Source organism: Primulina eburnea, chromosome 13 (genome assembly GCF_022965805.1).
Source record: "Primulina eburnea isolate SZY01 chromosome 13, ASM2296580v1, whole genome shotgun sequence".
NCBI classification, from domain to species: domain Eukaryota; kingdom Viridiplantae; phylum Streptophyta; class Magnoliopsida; order Lamiales; family Gesneriaceae; genus Primulina; species Primulina eburnea.
The window spans coordinates 35,361,385-35,380,335 of NC_133113.1; the positions used below are offsets into that span (position 1 = coordinate 35,361,385).

Below are 18,951 nucleotides of genomic sequence, written 5' to 3' on the forward strand. Positions count from 1 at the left end.
AATATTTTATAGAAACCAAAATTGTGATCAAGAAAAAGTCCCATATTTCGGTCCAATTTGTGTAGAAGAATGATCCAACGGTGGAGATAATCCGTCGGAATAAAATACGGTCACAAATTTCTTTTATTAGCCGATGTATCCTAAGCCAAAGTGCTACGGTGTTCTCTCTCTCAGCGAAGAAAGGAGAAAATGGTGTTTGTTAGGGGTCCAGGCCTTTACTCCGACATTGGCAAGACAACCAGAGGTAACCACTTTTCATGATTCTTCTTCATATATCCGTGTGTGATACTTGATTTTCTTTTCTTTCTGTCTGTTAGCTGAGCTCTTCTATTGATTCATGTGGTTTGTGGGCTCCTCACAGATCTTCTTTACAAGGATTACCAGGGTGACCAAAAGTTTACTCTAACTACCTACACTTCAAATGGGGTGGTTAGTATTCTGAATTCTTCATCTTTTTCCTCCCCCGAGATCTTTAGATTGATTTTATTGTGTGAAAGAGAAGAAAAGAAAATGGTTCTGATTATAACGGATTGATGAAGTCAGCTTCAGCTTACGGTAGCCTATTTGATTGTACTTGACTGGAAATATATCTTATAATTATTTCTCGTCTTTTCCTTGAATCATTAGCCTAGTCTTTTAATTTTTTTAATGATATTTGTTTTGCTATTTAAATTTGGATTACTTGTATAGATGGTCATCGTTTATCGTTTTGAGAAGCTTAACGTGCTATATATCTATATACAGTTACCTTGAAGAGTAATTTATTATGGTTACAACCTAAACTTATTTTTTTTCTTTACAACTGCCGTGCAACTAGAAGTGTTTTCAAAGTCTGCAATGCCTAGTTAGGGCATCATGGAATGTGTGGTGTCATCATGATTGCCATTACGATGCCTTTCTTTCCATTGTGGGCGTCAATGATTGGCGAATTTGGATTTAACTGTTGAGATGTTTGATTGTTTAATTTGGCTTTGACTCCACAGGCCATTACATCATCTGGGACGAAGAAAGGTGAGTTGTTTTTGGCTGATGTTAACACGCAGTTGAAGAACAAGAACATCACTACTGATGTGAAAGTTGACACTAATTCTAATGTGAGTCATCTTGCTGTCTGGAGATTTTTTATTTCTCTTTTAGTATGTGCTTTGATGGGATAAAGCGAGTTAGTCCCTTGCTCTAAATTCCACAGATAGCTCGTGGGCTCGTGATTTCTTGACATGTGATATCTATAAAGTTTTCTTGATGTTTGTTGATTAGTAGGGTCTGATTGTCTTTATGTACTTGACTGGAATGCTTCACGCAATGTTTAAAATCATTCTCTTTATGCAAACTGTTCTACGATGAAAGTACATCCTTGCAGCACTCTTTTCTTTCGTTGTATGCTTTAGATGTATCATCTCTCAGGTCCCACTTTATTATTAACATCTTTTGTAATTTGTAGCTTTGCATTTTGTCAAAAGCAATATAGAATTATGCAATCAGAAGTGGCTAGATTAGTGTCAGTATTTTATTTCTGTAGATTGGGATGATTTCACCAACAAAACCTATTGATTTTTGACATTTGACTAAAGGCTTCTGGTTATGAAGGTTTTCACGACTATCAGTGTGGATGAACCTGCTCCGGGAGTGAAGGCTATCTTTAGCTTTGTTGCTCCCGACCAAAAATCTGGCAAGGTATTTTTATCTTCTGTCTGTGATAGCTTAAATTTTGTCTCCTCTCTGTTCATTAGAGCTAGTGAAATTTCTTTTCGATCAATCACTTTTTTGGATGGTATACTCACGCACGTGGATTGAGTTTTGGTCATCTAATGATTTGGTAATTCGGTTGACAGGTGGAACTTCGGTATTTACATGAGTATGCAGGAATAAGTACCAGCCTTGGTCTCACTGCAAAACCTTTGGTCAACTTCTCTGGTGTTGTTGGAAATCACCAGGCTGCTTTTGGGACTGATATATCATTCGACACTGCTACTGGGAACTTTACAAAATGCAACGCTGGAGCTAGTTTCACGACTCCTGACTTAATAGCATCCTTGATACTGTGAGCATCTATCGATTAACAAAACATACTAAATTAACAGATTTTAGGATAAAATTGGACCAGGATTCTCTGTTAGCTTTTTACTCTCGCTTTTCTTGGAAGAACTGGAAAATCTTGTATTTGCCATGATTAGTATGGAATTGCGGGATGTCATGTTTAGAATTGTGAGCACTGAGATCAATATTTTGAATTATCTTATTTCCTTTTTTGGCATTGCTTCTTCCACAGAAACGATAAAGGTGAAACACTTGCAGCATCCTACTTCCACACTGTAAGCCCATTAACCAATACTGCAGTTGGCGCAGAATTGATCCACAGCTTTTCAAGCAATGAAAATACCCTTGCCATTGGCATTCAGCATTTACTCGATCCACTCACTTTGGTGAAAGCTCGAGTCAACAACTATGGCAAGGCAAGTGCTCTCATACAACATGAATGGCGTCCTAGATCTCTCATCACCATCTCTGGTGAAGTGGACACACGGGCTATAGAGAAAAGCGCGAAAATTGGACTTGCCGTAGCACTTAAACCGTGAGATCGAGAATCTCTGGTAAATGGTTGGCGACATTTTCTTTTAGTGACGGAGCAGGAAATAAAGTAGATAATATTGATTCTGGGCATTGCCTTGTTTTTTCGATCAAGATTTGAATTCGTTCGCTGTCTTGGTTTTATTCTTGTATTTGGTGTGGCTTCGGTTTGTATAAATAATTCATGCTGGTGGCTCAAACTTGACAAACCCATTTTGACTGGTTATTTCATAAGTTTCCACAGTTTATCTTTCAGTTTGTTCCTTTTTATATACCTTCCGGTTGTTAATATTTTAGGCTTTCATCACTCGGTGCAAAAATTGTTAAAGCTAAACTCTTCAACAATATGCAGTGATCACACGTGCTACATATTCATCGATATGTCAATTAACTTTCCTTTTTATCGAATAGTGATTTGAATGTATACAACGGTGGTGATTTTAACAATATGGTTACTTAAATGTATGTATAACATTTGTTCGAACTGATGAGGATATATCTAAGATTTGAAAACATAATTGTTTTAAAGGATGTTACAGAATGAAGGATATCAAGAAATGAAGATATATATATTAGTTGAAAGGATTATAAAGGTCTTTCTTGATATCCTTCAAATATCCTTCATATATTATTTATTTACATATTGGTTGCGTAAACTAGAATGATCTTCAAATATCTCAATTATTGGATAAACTTGAAATTCATCTAAATTAACATACAACACTACATAAACATGAAAATATATGTTTGAAATTTATGATCTTACTTATCTAAATCTCCGAAAAAAAATTGAAATTCATCGATCTAAATATAACTTAATCAAACATACAAGATACGGATTTGAAATTTATGATATTGCTTCTCTGAAATTACAAAAATAAATTTGAAATCGATGAATTTGAATTTCTATCTTTCCAAATGCAACCTATATGTTTTTGCAGGGCCATCCCGACAGAGAGCAAGGGAAGAAGGGGAGATTAACACATATTTTTCTCCAACTTCGACTCAGTTAACATGACATCCTTCCCATGTCGGAGTTTGCCCCTCAAAACATCAGATTACAACAATATGTGGACAACGTTTTCTTTTTAGGAATTCGACTATGGACAAACAAAATATATCCAAATCGCTCGATGTGTTAAAAGAATGGCAGAGAAACAATAAACACATTTTTTCAACCAACCGAATCTTATGATTTACCATTTGGTTTTGGTGAGTTCTGAGCAGACTGATGAAACGGTGAAGCATGAGAACTATTGGGTATCGATAGTCTTCTTGGGTGTTGCTGGCCGTTTCTTGAAGTAGACCCTTGCGTTCGAAGCTCCTTTTTATTATTCGGGCTAAAACCGACCCCGTCAACTTGAACCGTTTGAAAATAATAAGATGAACTAGCCATGTCTTTGAGGTTTGGCAACGGCTTTAGAGCTTCAACAACTTCACTCATTAGCGGCCTAACTTTGGGATCCCGACTAAGGCATCGAGCAGCTATTTGCGCAGCTTTCTGGGCACCTTTAATAGAAAAATGACCTTCAAGCCGGGGATCTATCATACGATAAAACTGTCTCCTTTCACCTAGATGAGGCCTAGCCCATTCTACAAGGTTATGTTCCCCATTAGGCCGCTTCTTGTCCATTGATCTTCTGCCTGTGAGCATTTCAAGAAGAACAACACCAAAGCTATACACATCGCTTTTTGATGTAAGATGCCCTGCAACACAAAGGGACAGGAATTACATTAAACAAAAGAGACCGATTTTCTGTATCCTGAAAAAATTACGATTTTGCATGCTTGAGTATTGATGGCATCAAATAACCCTTCCCACTTCCATGCTCCCGTTTATCTATGAACAATCTATTCCCCTGGTTAAAAAAAGTTTCTATAAAACATTACAGACAAAACCACAAATCCCCATGATTTGTATTTGAAATTACTGAATTTTGGCCGCACTCAAACATGTTCGAATTTTTTCAAGTTAAAACTTGAGATCAATTATTTTGTTCAATAATTTGCGAGATAATTAATTAAATATGTTTCAAACATTTTCAATATTTATGTTCGAATAATAGTTCTGTCTCGCAAGTTTTCATATTTTATTAATATAATATAATCATATAATAATTAAATATATTTCGAAAATTTCCAATATTTATTTTCGAACAATAATTCGAGTAGTTTAAGAACATGTTTTAATCTTTTGAGCCGAATCCGAGCTATAAATTTTGAACTAATCAAGCTTCAAATCGAACTCGAATATATTTATAATTTGAACCTCAATTTTTCTTCATATTCGATCCGACTCAATTGTTCACACCCCAATATGCACGTTTACCTGTCATCACATATTCCGGGGCTGCGTAACCATAGGTGCCCATAACACGAGTGGAAACATGAGTTTTCCCTTCATCGGGCGCATCTTTTGCAAGTCCAAAATCAGAGAGTGTGGCATTATATTCCTGGAAGAAGTTAGGACGATCAAATAAAAATCATACACACACAATTACATTAAGTATATATATTGAGCAAGACTGCATTTTTAGAAAAATCAAGTTTCACAAGCTCTGAGTCCATACAGCATCTAACAGAATGTTTGACGTCTTAAAATCACGATATATCACAGGCCTTTCTGCTTCCTCATGAAGAAAAGTAAGACCCTTGGCAGCACCTAGAGCAATTTTCATCCTGATAGACCACGGAAGAGGGAGTGATCCTACAAGAATTATCGTTGTTAGATTACCAAGAAATTGCACTGTATCACAAAACAAATTATACATTACTCGGTTTTGAGATTTGCAACCACACTCTACAAAAAAAGAAATCAAATATAATAAGTGCAAATGCAAAGAAACCAGGTGAATACTTCTGAAAAGGTGATTCTCCAAGCTTCCTCTAGGCATGAACTCATAAACTAACAGCCTCTGATCATCTTCAATACAGTAACCGATCAATTTTACCAAATTAGGATGTACAAGGTCCCCAAGAAAATTTACCTCAGCCTGTCAAATGATAACACAAAATTTAGACGAATCCAGAATGACGTAAGAAAACCATGAAAGGGATACTTCAAGAAAAATCGAAATAAGACTCTGTCCAACCAGCCATTCGTTGTGACCCTGAAGTCCGTCGTGATTTAGGGTCTTGACAGCAACCGTAAGTCCTGTCCCTGGTTTGACTGGTGCAGTACCACTCTCTTCTATCCAGCCCTTAAATACACAGCCAAATCCCCCTTCTCCAAGAAGGGATTCTGGTCTAAAGTTTCTTGTTGCCGACTTAAGGTCATTAAAGGTAAATTTCCGAAGCCGGGAAGAGATCTTAAGTTCGTCTTCAGGTTTGGATGTTGAAGAAGTGCTTTCGCCATTGCTTGTGGTGGTGGACGAGATTATGGGAGCAGCTGGTTGGTCTCTGGCGGTCCCTTTTGTGGATTTACTTTCTGGTTAAATGCACCACGAAATAATAGATGAGAAGTCCAACATCGTAAATTATTTGAAAAGTCCAAGGTGTCTTATATGATTAACTTACTGAACATAATTGGTAAACATAAATTCAAAAAAGTGAGATTTTATCATCAAACATAGTGTCATAGCGATATTTTCAAAGGATTAAAGGAAAACTTGAAGACATGCAGCATGTCTCTTGCACTCAACTTGAAGTCAAGATAGTCTTTTTCCTGGAATTCCATACCAGTGGAAAGACTGGTAATTATTCATGAATTGATTCACCAACCTCCTAACAGAGTTTCATGTGACTGATCTAGAATGCAGCCTTTTCATGCAATGACTGCATCCCACGACAATCAGATGCAAATATTACGAACTTGTTTTCAAAGTCTAGCAGCCTAGCTGATACTTCAGCAAGTTCTTATAGAAACGCTTTAATAAATGGTGGTTTAAACAAATTTTCACACCTAAATATAACTCTCAAAATCTTCAACCACTCGACTTATGATGCCATTATTGAAACCTGTCCCTCTAATTAGCAAGACAAAGAATCAGACAAGTAAATGTCCAATTCATGGTTGGGTTTATGAGATGCTAAATGTTGCTTCAACTAATTCAGAATTCAGATGATTGTCTATCTGGTTGAGGCAGCCTCTTGTAGGCTCCATTTTACTTAAGCCAGTTTAATAAACAACATCACGTTCTCACATTAGTCAATACAAATTGTTCATATAGAAATCACACATTGACTTAATTTGTCCTGGAGGGCAAAGCAAAACATTCAATTTTTTTCATGTGGGACCAACAAGCAGTCGCCGATCCTCCTCTTTCACAACTTGAACATCAACAGAAAGCAATTTATAAAACTTTGATATCAAGATCATATGAGCAACACGAAAGTGGACACAAAAATACAAGTTGCAGACAAAATTATGGACGAAGGGGGAAGGGATTACCATGAGTGCTGATACCACTAACAGAGTTGTCAACTTTAGATCTTGAAGAAATACAGCTACGAATAAATCTCAACTTAATCCAGCAGCCAGTCTCCTCCACACCATCGACATCACCATCTTTTTTCTCAGTCCCCTTTGATTTCTTCGCATCCCAAGACTCCACCTTTACGGCATCCCCGTTTAGTCCCATCTTCTAAAACCTAATAACCATGAAAATATTTCCAGAAATCCTACCACCCAGCCTCTTGATTATTACATGGCAAATAGGCCCTCAACTCCAGTTTAATTACCTCTAAAAACCCTAAAAAATCTCCTACAGTAACTCGATTTTATTTCAGAAAAAAAAAACGTCAAATATGACAAAGGAGAACTTTTCCGCCAGTCTCAAGAAATCCAAATCGCCTAAAGGAACAAAATCCTTTCTACCTTTGAAGAACTCATTACAATCAAATTTTTTATAAAAAAAAAAAAAGAAAGAAAGAAAGAAAAACAGAGAGAGATCGGATACACTACGAATCTTTAAACAGCGGAATATCCTTCTCCACAAAATATATATATATCGGATACACTACGAATCTTTAAACAGCGGAATATCCTTCTCCACAAATATATATATATATATATATTCTTCATAAACTAAAAATAATTACAATAAAAAGCCCAAAACAAACACGATGAAATAGTTGAGACCCAGTTCAAACTTCAAAGTATGAGTGAAGGTTTCCAGATCACATGCCAGCTTGAACTTCAAATGAAAAAACTATCGCCCCCCTGAAAGGCAAAACTATCGGTATGCACCACCCAGAAATGTTCCTCCTCGAAAGATATGCAAATCTCAACAATACTGTATTTGCTGACCACATCCATGCTCGAGAATATGATGTAGATATTCGTCATATAAAATAATATTCAATCATCGAAAATAAAGTTTATCATTATCACAGTTGAAAGAAGGTATGTATGTATACTTCTTAATAAAGAATATAATTATCAGCTCTCTCCTTTTTTTAAAAGTAAAAGCAAATATGAGCTGCCCGAGAAACACGGGCAGAAAGTTTGAATACCAGAAATAAACTTTGGCTACCATTTTCTCATGTGTCGTCGTATAAAAAAACATTTTAAACGTATAATTTAGAAGGATTTTAAATCAAATTATGCTGATTGATTAAATCAAATGATAAATTAATTGGGGGTAAAAGGGGAATGAGCGGTCAGGTCAGTTATCAGAGAATGGGAATTTATACGGAAAGATTAATCCAATATTCTAATAAATCGATCTGTCTAGAATATTTTACTTCAGTTTTACCACGTGTCCCAATTATTAACATAAAAACCTCGTTGACTATTAATTATAACCTCAATTAAAAAATCTATCGATTATTATTATTATTATTTCGGAGTACATGTTTCCTCTGTTTCTGGACTTCCAATCAAAACTAAAATAAAAACAATGAAGTATCATAAGATAAATATGTTTTCATTATTTTGGAATGTGATTCTAATCTCAATAAATTATACTGATTTATTGAGATAGAAAAATGGAAAGAAGATATATTTTAAGATTATTAAACTACAAAAGGCTATATTGTTATAAATTTTAGTAACCAAGGTCTTTTTAATTCTATTTTTTATTTCCCTTAAAGACATTTGAATATTGAGATTTTATGATTACTTATAAATGTTATTTATTTTTAAAAATAAATATGTTGAGTATGGAATACGATTAAATACTTCTTTTTGAACCGCAAAATATAAAATTTAGATTAACAAGTTGATACTCACATTTTTTTTATAGAAAATACTCGATATTCAAGTTGTCATTACAAACGAATTTAGTATTGGTGTTGTAATTAAAGATGCATTATGATGACTTATTAATGTTATTTATTTTAAAAATACATGTTAAGTAGATTTCATGAAATATAGTTAAATATTTATTTGACCTAAAATGTACTTAATTAGATTTAACATATACTTGATTTTATCATATTGATACTCAATCTTGGTGAGAAAATATTCGATCTTCGAGTAGGCACCATAAATTAAGTATATGGTTGTTTTTTCATGGAATATGCACTAGGATAACTTATTAATGATATTATTTTTTTAAAAAAATAAACATGTTGCGTAAGTATCATGTAATACGATTAAATACTTTGTATGATCTAAAATGTACTTAGTTTGATTTAATACATATCTGATTTTGTCAAGCTGATATTCAATTTTAATGAGAAAGTAATCGATCTTCGAATGGTCACTAATAATGAAGACTATGTTGGTGTTTCTATAAAGATGCATTACGGTGTCTTACTAATGTTATTTACATAATAAAATAAACATGTTGCATATTTATCATAGAATACAATTAAATACTAAATTTAATTTAACATATGACTGATTTTTAAGGTGATACTCATGTGATTAGAAAATATTTGATCTTCAAGTGATCACCATAAATAAAGTCGGTGATGGTGTTATGATCGAAGATGTATCATGATGACTCGTTAATGTTGTATATATTTTATAATAATATATATAACTACGGTTTTGTACCTTAAATAAATACGGTTTTTTATCTCCCCAAAGCCAATGCCTTAATTTCGAAAGTATTTCTCAATTCTCATCCTTTTTTTTCTTTTTTTCTTAAAAAACATAAAAGGATAATAAAAAAAATACTATTAAATATATAATTTTAAATATTCATACGAGCTCTAAATTTTGTAAAAACTACTTAATACAAATAAAGTTAATTTAAATGTTCGCAAGAAGTACTTAATAAATACATAAAATATGCTTATATATTGTCAATCAACGAGGGCATAACTTATGCTTTCTATTAATTACTTCTCCAAACCACCTGATATGATGTTTATTATATTTTAAAAAAAATTACTACTACTTAATAATGTAGTAGTTTTAATTTTAAAAGATAAATACATGAGAGTGCGCGATATTAATGATTTTTTATTATGGATTTATGTTCATGTATATACAAATGTCAAAATCAGTTATATTAAATACTCACCTCAAATTCCTTCTATGTTATTATTTTAATTAAATTTAAAAGAAAACTGAATTTTATATTTTGTTTCTTAAAATAAGATAGTTTTACATTGTAAAATCATCAATTATGTATATTACAAGTTAAATAGCAGATTTTGCCTTATGTGAATAGAAAAACCAATCATTGGGACACAGTTTGTTCAAATAAATATTTTCAATTTTGATACTCACGAGAAATTTAGGGTCCGCTTCCAATAAGTGTCATTAATCCAGACGCAGGTTTTGAAATTAGCCTGAGCCTAAAATCACAAATAAGATCGTTAGGAGGGGGCCAGGAGGGTGTCCTGGCGTAGCATGTCCGACGCTCAAGTCAGTGACTGAGGATATATGGGAAGCAGTAAGAGTGTTGTTGAAAACAATATTGAATGAATGAATTAACATCAAACCTGGTATTTATATGAGAATATCTGAGTTCTTGATGGGCCTGTCTTCTATTTGGATTAGAGATGAGCTCGAGGTAATGAGCCCATCCATAGAGTATCAAATTCGTAAATAAGAGTAGATGTGACAGGATGTATCACAGGTGTCTTATTTTCTTTTTTTATTCTCTCTTTAATTAACATAATTTTATATAATTGGAAGCACTCGAGCAACCGAGCTCGGGCATGATCGTCCTAACCGAGCTCAATCAAATAAATATGACAGTGATTGATTCAAAATACTTGGTTTAAAACTCTCATTTTATTACAATATATTTGAAAGCAAATAAGATCATATTAGTATGAATCTCACCATGAATCCAGTGTTTCACCGACTTGTCTTACTAAGAGTTCTAGCTCATCCTAATTCTATAAATATCAACTAGCTTCTCATGATTTTATAAATTCACTCATTGCTTTCACTAACATTATTTTTCTATCATACACTTAACTTTAGTTTCAGTACTGACTTTATCATTGTAGGAGTTACTCATAATCACTTCCGGTGTCCTCTAACTTTTGTTTGTTCGTGAAGATCCGAGCTGAACTACTTTTCGACCCGTGCTACACCTAGTATTGGGCTCATCATACCAAACCCTCGGTACATTTTTTGGTTGCATCAATTGACGTTGTCCGTAAGAAATTGAAGAAACATAGATCATATTGTTAAGAGGATGAGAAAGACGCATCGGTCATGGAAGAGGACGAGGGGTAAATGAGATAATGAGAATAACAAAAACAATGAACAAGATACTAGAAATAATTATCCCCCCACTTCTTCCGTCGATATTCAACATATCGATCGGAGGTAACAATTGATCGATGTCATAGTAGAGCAAGTGTTGAGTACTCTGAGACAAAGGCAAAAGCCACCCTCAAATCCTCCCCTGAATCATAACAAAGTTACCAAAGAGATGAAAAGGTTGCGGCAAGAGGTGCAGTGTCTGCATGAGACTCGGGGAGGCCCTCCTCCACGACCGCCCTGAGTTGTCCCTTTCTCGGTTGAAGTCTTAGCAGTCGAGCTCCCGCTACATTTCAGGTTCCCTACATAATGGAGCATAATATAATGGAAAGGGAGAACCTCTCCCAGTTCGAGAATACTGCTCTATTATACCAATACGCCAATCTCACAAATTGTCGAGTCTTTCTCAATATCTTATAAGGGGCAGGCAGCACAACAGTGGTTCAACTTAATTGAATTAGGAAGTATCAGAATGTTTCAAGATTTCAACAAGACCTTTGTACACAGATTTTCAAGCATAAGAAGCAACTGTTGACCACTTTAAGTTGGTCATGTATGAAACAATAAGAACATGAAAGTTATTCAAATGTTCAATGCAAAGGTGGTAGAAATTCCCTCTGCCACTCCATATTTACTAATTAACACTTTCATTCCAATCTTAAGGACAAGAGATCTTTTTATTCATAATTAGTAAAAAAATAAAATTCCATGTTTTATATATCGCACCCAAAATAAAGAGAGTTCATGTAATCAACACATACAACATGTGTGTACTGTAGTATTACTGTTATTTTTATGGCAACGAAGACATGAACTATCTTGATGCTCATAAGCTAACGCATGCAATATTATATTACTATTTTTTTAGTCATACAAAATTTATAAAATTATTTCATTAGAGTGAGTTGCCAGCTGGATGGGCCTCATGGCCCAGTCCTGAATGATGATGAGAAGCCCGTTTTCCAGCTTTGCTCAAGAAATAAAAAAATGTAGAGTATTTCTATAACAATCCGGAAAAAATAAAAATAATGAAAAAATAAAATCACGGCCCGCCGAAAATAATGAACAGCCGCAAGAGGGAAAAGCCCTACCCTTCCCGCCACGCCCCTTACTCCTTCCCTAAACGCCGCCGTCCTCTCCCCCTCGGCGCGACCGTCGGTGTGGATGAAGTGGACAACTCTTCTTCCTCCGCCACGTCAGAGAAGCCTCAGACGACCGTGGTCGTGATTGGTGTGCCCAGCGAGTGCTCGGTGTTGGACCTGAAATCTAGATTCGAGATTTACGGTCCTATATCTAGAACGCGCATGGATCCCAATGGTCTCGCTTATGTGAGCTTCAGATCCAACTATGTGGCCCAATCCGCTGTCGCAGCGGCCCGAGATCCAGATTTTCCGATCACACTAAACTCAGTCCCAGTATGCTTTCTTCTCTATGACACTATATCATTTTATGCTGGTAGTTTGCCATCTTGGTTATTTCATATATGCCGTTATTTGTAAGCAGTTATCTAGCTGTGGATTGAGGGTTCGGGCTAGAATTTAATTTGGTGGCTTCTGACCTGTTACTTCTCCTGTTATGTTTAACTTCGAAATGCTTTCAAACAATTTGGCCTGTGAGCTATAAATTAATCGCCTTTTTTCGTTCTGTTTCTGATTACTGAGCCGGGAGGGAAAATGAAGAAAGAATCTCAGCACCGATTAAAACTCATTTTTACTACTGCTTCCGTTGGTACAGCCAGAGAGGAACTCAAACATTGTCTCCCGATCTATAATTTCAAGGTGGAATTGAACTGCTAGGACAATTTGAATGATTACGTTCATCATTCAAATGGTAAAATTCCATTGCAAAATGCAGAGCCTAATTCTAGAATGCTCTACTTAATATTTTCCAATAAATGTTGTATTTGAAATTTTAGATTTGATTAAAAATAAGGAGTAACCACCACCCTCTTGTTAGAGTTTAAATGTGAGGTGTGAGAAAGTGGTAAAAATTGTGGAATAAAACTGTTGTGTGGATAAATGGTGCATAAGATCTTGTGAGGTGCTTGCTTTAGCAGTATCATGCTGCAAATTTATTGTATTTGATAACTTGTATCATTGAATCAGCATGTTCAAGCTAATGCTCATTACGAGCTAATGTTCAGTTCTCTCATTTAATGTGGAAATAGGGTTTAAAAATAGAATGAAATATCTTTAGTTTTTCTAAGTTGTAATTTGGGCTTGGGTGCAGGCGAGTTTGAGCGAGTAGCAGGACACACATCATAAGTAAAAGTGCACACATATGGCACACAGTTTGTTATTACTGGATTCAACTATTTGTTTTTGTGCAACTGGTGCTGAAATTTGCATATTTTGTTATGTATAAAGGTACAGGTGATATGGGCGAGCGACCCAGTTTCACAACGGAGGGAGGGAGTTGGACAAACAAACGGGTTATCGTCGAAGCTCTTGCGAGCAGAAGTCCCTTTGAGCAGGCATGGGAGAGGCAATAAGCTAGGGTCAGCTATCGTGAACAACCCTAGAGAAGAACTTAATAAAGATAGCAGTAAATACGGTGTTGCGAAAAATGGTAGTAAACTTGATGATGGTGCTGCCATTGGTAATTCGGGTCTGGATGGGTCGATCAAGGGAAGGGAAATCGTTGCTTATGATGATATTTTGTGATGTAATGGAGCGACCTTGTGGGTTGCACCAGGCTGTAATATTATGAATAACTAGGCTTGTTGAAGGCTGCCAAACGGTTTTAGATATCTTGGTATGATCTTTTCGTCTTTGATTGTATCCTTCTGGAAAACCATTTTTCTTCTAGATTTTCTTTTCTGTGCAAGTCTGTACATTTTTTATAACTTGATATTCATATTATGGAATGTGAGAATTTTCCGTCTGAGGACTATGGGGTACAGTTTTCTATATTATAATATCTTCAATTAATGCTCGATATTGTTTATGCTGGACTGTACCTCGATCATTTTAATCAAAATTTATCTCACCCCTTATTCGAGTTAGGGTGGTATGTTAGGGTGAGCTCCAAATCAGCTGTGGTCTTGTCCATCTTTATTTCTAAATTTTGCCTCACTGGGCAATAACTGTTTCTTAGGATGTTAATAATGCATAAAAATTATCACCATTAATTATGATTATGGCTCATGGGATCCGATTCACGCTATTCTGTCGTGCTAGTTTAAACACATTGGCTTGTAAATTTCACGAGTGTTGGTACGGTGATTATCGGGTTATTTTGAACTGGAGTTCTCTTTGCAAAGCTAAACTTGATATATTCCATACATGATTCATGCGATCTGCACTCGGAAACTTTTATATAAAAAATATAAAGCTCCGGAGGTCGCCTTTTGAGGCTTAGCTCCGGCAAATATTAGCCACCTTTTATCCTCTTTTAACTTTTTATTTTTGAATAGAGCGATTTGTGTGAGGGATGCTTGTTTGGATCCATAAAACCTGCAGGGATGGCATCACCTCTCCTTTACATGAATTTCATCTCGACGTTTTCTTTATTCGCGCGAATATATAATACACATACCCACGATGATTTACTAAAATAATGTGTTAAAGAGAGAGAGCCGCAATAAAGACCAAACAATAAGAGGACACCACAAGAAGCTTTGGAAAAAGATGACATTGTTTATCTTGCTATGCTCATACTCAAGCAAGCAATGCCAGAGAGTAATGCCCGGTCCGCCATCCAGGTGCAATCACACATGTCGAGCGTGGTTGCATTGTCTCTCGAAATCGAGAAGATTGAACCGATTCAGAATGGAAAATCACCTTTTGATGAAGCTGGAACCACGATAATATGCATAGTTGCATTGTTAGGGGGGAGATGGAGCCGGAGAGGATAAAGCTTGCCGTTCAAAGGGCTCCGATGACAGACAGTGATACCCTCTATCCCTAACTCCCATTCCAATCTCTTCGTCAGGTCAACAACATCGTTTCCCTTGAATGTAATGCAGAGCTCCTCGAAGCCCTCATCGATTTCTCCATTTTCATTGGCTATGTGGAAGTATATCATCCTTCCGCCGCTTCCCTTTGGTGGTGATCTTATTTCAAAAGAATCCTTTGACTGCAATAACACGAAAACTCGTGGTTATCAGCATCCATCAGCGCATCAAGAAAGACTTTTTTTTTGGAAAAGCAGACCAGTGACTAAAGCTGAGGCACAGTACATAATTATTTACTTGAAGAGGAAAATAAAAGGCAAAGGGCTGTAGTACCTGGTTCCAAGAGAAGCTAGAAGCAGATTTGACCGAAGGCGTCGAGCTAGAGCTCGAAACAGAAGAAAAGGTGTCGGAATTCTCTACCGACAACGGCGGAGGCGCAAAAATTACAACCGGAGACGACTGCGCTTCAAGTATCTCCACCACATGAACCTCCCATAAAATACACTCCTGCGTAGCCGTCCGCTGCGGCATATCATGCGTGACGGAGTTTCTCCACGGCGGCAGACCACCATTCGCACGAAGAAACCGCCCGTATCTCGTCTTCAACTTAACGACACCGTTTCCTCTAACGGGCTCCCATTCAACCGAGCTGTCGAGTCGCTTAGGAGCCATCTGCAAAACTTTACGGCCGGTCATCCCTAGTAGAATCGGCTTATTGGAAGCTGTCAAGTACTTGTTATAGCAGCTTTTGAGTCGGATAAAGTCGTCGGAATTCTCCAAAAATTCTACGGTCCATCTAGCAGATCACCTTGAGGAGCCGCTGCGGTCCTGGGTTACTGATTCTTCGTCTTCCTCGGCGGTTAAGTACTTATCATGCGCGCACCTCAGGCGGACTGTTTTCGCGTGCTGGAAGAATTCCATGATTTTATTGTTGTAGATATTGGAATCCTGGGCCATATATATATATATATATATATATATATATAGTTGGCAATGCATGACAGTAGGCGCCAGCCAGCCAGCCATTTGACATGGAATTAGACACGGTTCTTGGATAACGCGGATATCTTGGTGGGATTTGTGTGTTGGTGGGTCACACTTTTGAAGTTTCAAGGTAAAATTTCTTTGAAATCCTCCAACTAAAACTCAAATTTGTATTCATTTTTATGAGAAATATATATTTTCATATTCTATAATCCAAAATATATATATATGCACTCACTGAGCTCACGTGTTTTCTCATAGATGAAAATCTATACAAAATATAAAAAATGTGTTACTAATATATGATATTTGAGCATTAAATTATTTAATTCTGATACGAAAATAAGATGTTGAGTATAAATTTTGAACAAATTTATGAATTTCAACACTTAGCAATACATATTTGAGTTCTAAAAATCATATATTAATATCAGATTTAAAACATTTTGTATTCAATTATCATATTTTGTACCGATTTGTAATCTAAAAAGACAAATGTGTCATTAATGTCAATACTTACATACATATTTGAGTACTCAAAAATCATATATCAACATCATATTTAAAACAATTGATACTCAAATATCATATTTTAGTATCATGTTTTCAATGTTTTATAACGACTTTCATCCAGAAAAAAACATATGAGCACAGAAAGTGCAAGCATATATTTTTTCTAACATGGACTGAATATAAAGTCAAGTTTGAATTTGAACATATAAAAAAAATTTAACCAAGTTTCAGCTAATTTTTTTTATTTTTATTTTTATGTATAACCTTTAAAATGAACCAAAAAAACGAATCTTTGTTTTGGCCAACAGAAAATCAAAACAGAATATCTGAAACACCTAACTGAAACGAAGTTCGATCATCAGAAAATTAAGGTATAATTCAATATAGTTCGATGATATTATATTATATACCCTAATGATGGTTCCAATCTCCACTACTTGGCTAATTTTTTTAACACGCCGCATATTGGGTTAATGATGATAATTGGATTTGTAATGTGTGCAAAACCTCTAGCATCTCATTAATACAAAAATAGAGGGCATAAGCAAACCGCCACATTCCAATAAAAAAGAAAATTGATTACTGTTTCTCTGAGGTACAAAGAAAGTTGATTTTATAATGATTTGTTAAAAATGATTATTATTTACTTGTTAAATTGCATTATACATAAAAAAAAAAATTTAAAGAAGATGTTATCTTAAATATTTACTTAAAAAAGTTCCATTTTAATCATATGTTTGCATCTAGTTTTTCATTTACAAGACAATATTTAAAAATAAATCTAAAATATTACGATGTATTGCTAGATATTAGCATTTATTCTAATCCTTTCGTGAATTTATTAAATCATTATTAGGAATCATATATTCCAATATTTCAAACCGGTTCAGCACAGATCAGATAAAAATTCCACTCGAATCTGTATAGATTCGTGGTGCGATGATAAGATCTTGTCTTTATCAAATTATAAATTTTAACTGTATTTGATATCATTGGAGTTTTTACTTTACATGATTTTTTTACTTTATAAGAATTTAACCAGGTATTTTGTACACCATCATAGTCACTTAAATATATGATAATTATGTTTTGTGGATTTAAATATTTGAATTTAATGGTGGAATTTGTGTAAACTATTAATTACTTCATAAAAGAAATAACTGTCTAGGAAACGTAAAAATTTCACAAAATAAATATTATATAATAAAAATTAATGAGATTAATAACAATAAAAAAATTGCTTAAGCATGTCAAAATAACTTTCCGTAAATTGTTTTTAAAATAAATATTTGATCAAGCATACTCATTTATGAATAAATTCATAAATTTAAAAGTCAACTTGTAGAAAATTTAAAGTATGCTTAATACAAAAAATTAAAAAAAATTTAAAAATCAATATTTTACGAAATAAATATTATATGATGAAAATTTATAATATCAATATACAATTAAAAAAATCAGACATACAATATAAAAAATGTAACCAATATTTCTTATTCTATAAAAAAATGAATTTCTTTAAAAAAACTCGGATCAACTCGGGTTGACCCATACCCGACCCAACCAATTAATTTTGCGAGTTTGATTTTGGGTCCAACTCGATTTGAGCCAAAAAAAAAAAAAAAAAAAAAAAACCGACCTCAAGTCTAACCTGATTTTTTTCTCGATTTTTACGGCCACCCCCAACAATTCTTCCAAAAGTGCTATTCATGAGCATAATAATGAGATGTGAGAGAGTATAACATGTAATATCTAAAGCCAAGACTAGGTTTTCTTGTGTAGTATAGTTGAACTCGGCTCCCTTCAAGGCTTGACTGACAAAGTATACGGGCTGATGCGTCGAGCTCGAGTCCCTTTTTCTAACCAAGATCGAGCTAGCTGCTCGAGTAGACGAATAATTCTTCACCCCGAGTAAGTTTATTGAGGACATGTAATCCTCCCAAATAAGATTTCAACTCTCGAAATGTGTTTGCTTTCTGCGGTCCTTTCGAAGTTTGAAGCTTTGTGAAGAAATTTGAAGAACGAAAGCTCTGGTCGGCTGATCAAGCAATAAACCATGACAGGGTGTGAATTTTTTTAGGCTAGATTCAATACCTTTTTTGGTAATAGTATACTCCAAGAACTGGCGGTTGAATCAACTATCTGGTCAATTTGAAGAAGTGAGTTGTAATGCCCGGAACAATGATTGACATATACGAATATGTTGTGAAGATTGTACATAACCATAAGAAATAAGAAATGATATCATATATGATTTTCAGTATGATTATGACTTGTTGAGACCGAAGTATTGTATTGGATTATGATTGAGAATATGATAGTGTTGATATCTATTGAGAATTAGATTGACCGGCATCGAGAATATTGGAGTATTTAT

The 18,951-nt window shown here is 34.9% G+C and overlaps 4 protein-coding genes across 5 annotated transcripts; 2 read left to right on the forward strand and 2 right to left on the reverse strand.

Moving 5' to 3' along the window:
- Window positions 1–37: 37 nt before the first annotated feature.
- On the forward strand, window positions 38–2,823 carry LOC140810002 (mitochondrial outer membrane protein porin of 36 kDa-like). The gene is made up of 6 exons (XM_073167789.1): window positions 38–244; window positions 362–429; window positions 984–1,094; window positions 1,588–1,674; window positions 1,833–2,041; window positions 2,270–2,823. Exons 1-6 carry the CDS (start codon window positions 190–192, stop codon window positions 2,574–2,576), a joined length of 837 nt encoding a protein of 278 aa, XP_073023890.1. The 5' UTR covers window positions 38–189; the 3' UTR covers window positions 2,577–2,823.
- A 589-nt stretch (window positions 2,824–3,412) lies between these two features.
- On the reverse strand, window positions 3,413–7,918 carry LOC140808682 (serine/threonine-protein kinase PBL34-like). 2 transcript variants are annotated; one of them, XM_073165847.1, is made up of 6 exons: window positions 6,959–7,916; window positions 5,661–5,995; window positions 5,426–5,561; window positions 5,139–5,275; window positions 4,898–5,021; window positions 3,417–4,275 (listed from the first exon to the last, which is right to left on the reverse strand). In XM_073165847.1, exons 1-6 carry the CDS (start codon window positions 7,146–7,148, stop codon window positions 3,758–3,760), a joined length of 1,440 nt encoding a protein of 479 aa, XP_073021948.1. In that variant the 5' UTR covers window positions 7,149–7,916; the 3' UTR covers window positions 3,417–3,757. The 2 variants fall into 2 exon arrangements, with proteins under 2 accessions (XP_073021947.1, XP_073021948.1); XM_073165846.1 differs by having other exon boundaries at window positions 3,413–4,275; window positions 5,139–5,561; window positions 6,959–7,918.
- Window positions 7,919–12,186: 4,268 nt separating this feature from the next.
- On the forward strand, window positions 12,187–14,068 carry LOC140808695 (uncharacterized protein At1g27050). Its single transcript, XM_073165873.1, has 2 exons — window positions 12,187–12,597; window positions 13,549–14,068. Exons 1-2 carry the CDS (start codon window positions 12,244–12,246, stop codon window positions 13,843–13,845), a joined length of 651 nt encoding a protein of 216 aa, XP_073021974.1. The 5' UTR covers window positions 12,187–12,243; the 3' UTR covers window positions 13,846–14,068.
- A 660-nt stretch (window positions 14,069–14,728) lies between these two features.
- On the reverse strand, window positions 14,729–16,023 carry LOC140808692 (uncharacterized). The gene is made up of 2 exons (XM_073165869.1): window positions 15,411–16,023; window positions 14,729–15,259 (listed from the first exon to the last, which is right to left on the reverse strand). Exons 1-2 carry the CDS (start codon window positions 15,771–15,773, stop codon window positions 14,948–14,950), a joined length of 675 nt encoding a protein of 224 aa, XP_073021970.1. The 5' UTR covers window positions 15,774–16,023; the 3' UTR covers window positions 14,729–14,947.
- Window positions 16,024–18,951: the final 2,928 nt, after the last annotated feature.

Coding starts and splice junctions, on each gene's coding strand:
- LOC140810002 (XM_073167789.1), top strand. CDS start 190: ATGGTGTTTGTTAGGGGTCCAGGCCTTTACTCCGACATTGGCAAGACA. Junction 1,675..1,832: donor CCGACCAAAAATCTGGCAAG/GTATTTTTATCT, acceptor TTCGGTTGACAG/GTGGAACTTCGGTATTTACA. Junction 2,042..2,269: donor TTAATAGCATCCTTGATACT/GTGAGCATCTAT, acceptor CTTCTTCCACAG/AAACGATAAAGGTGAAACAC.
- LOC140808692 (XM_073165869.1), bottom strand. CDS start 15,773: ATGACCGGCCGTAAAGTTTTGCAGATGGCTCCTAAGCGACTCGACAGC. Junction 15,260..15,410: donor CTAGCTTCTCTTGGAACCAG/GTACTACAGCCC, acceptor GTGTTATTGCAG/TCAAAGGATTCTTTTGAAAT.
- LOC140808682 (XM_073165846.1), bottom strand. CDS start 7,148: ATGGGACTAAACGGGGATGCCGTAAAGGTGGAGTCTTGGGATGCGAAG. Junction 5,022..5,138: donor CAAACATTCTGTTAGATGCT/GTATGGACTCAG, acceptor AACTTCTTCCAG/GAATATAATGCCACACTCTC. Junction 4,276..4,897: donor CCCGGAATATGTGATGACAG/GTAAACGTGCAT, acceptor TTTGTGTTGCAG/GGCATCTTACATCAAAAAGC.
- LOC140808695 (XM_073165873.1), top strand. CDS start 12,244: ATGAACAGCCGCAAGAGGGAAAAGCCCTACCCTTCCCGCCACGCCCCT. Junction 12,598..13,548: donor TCACACTAAACTCAGTCCCA/GTATGCTTTCTT, acceptor TTATGTATAAAG/GTACAGGTGATATGGGCGAG.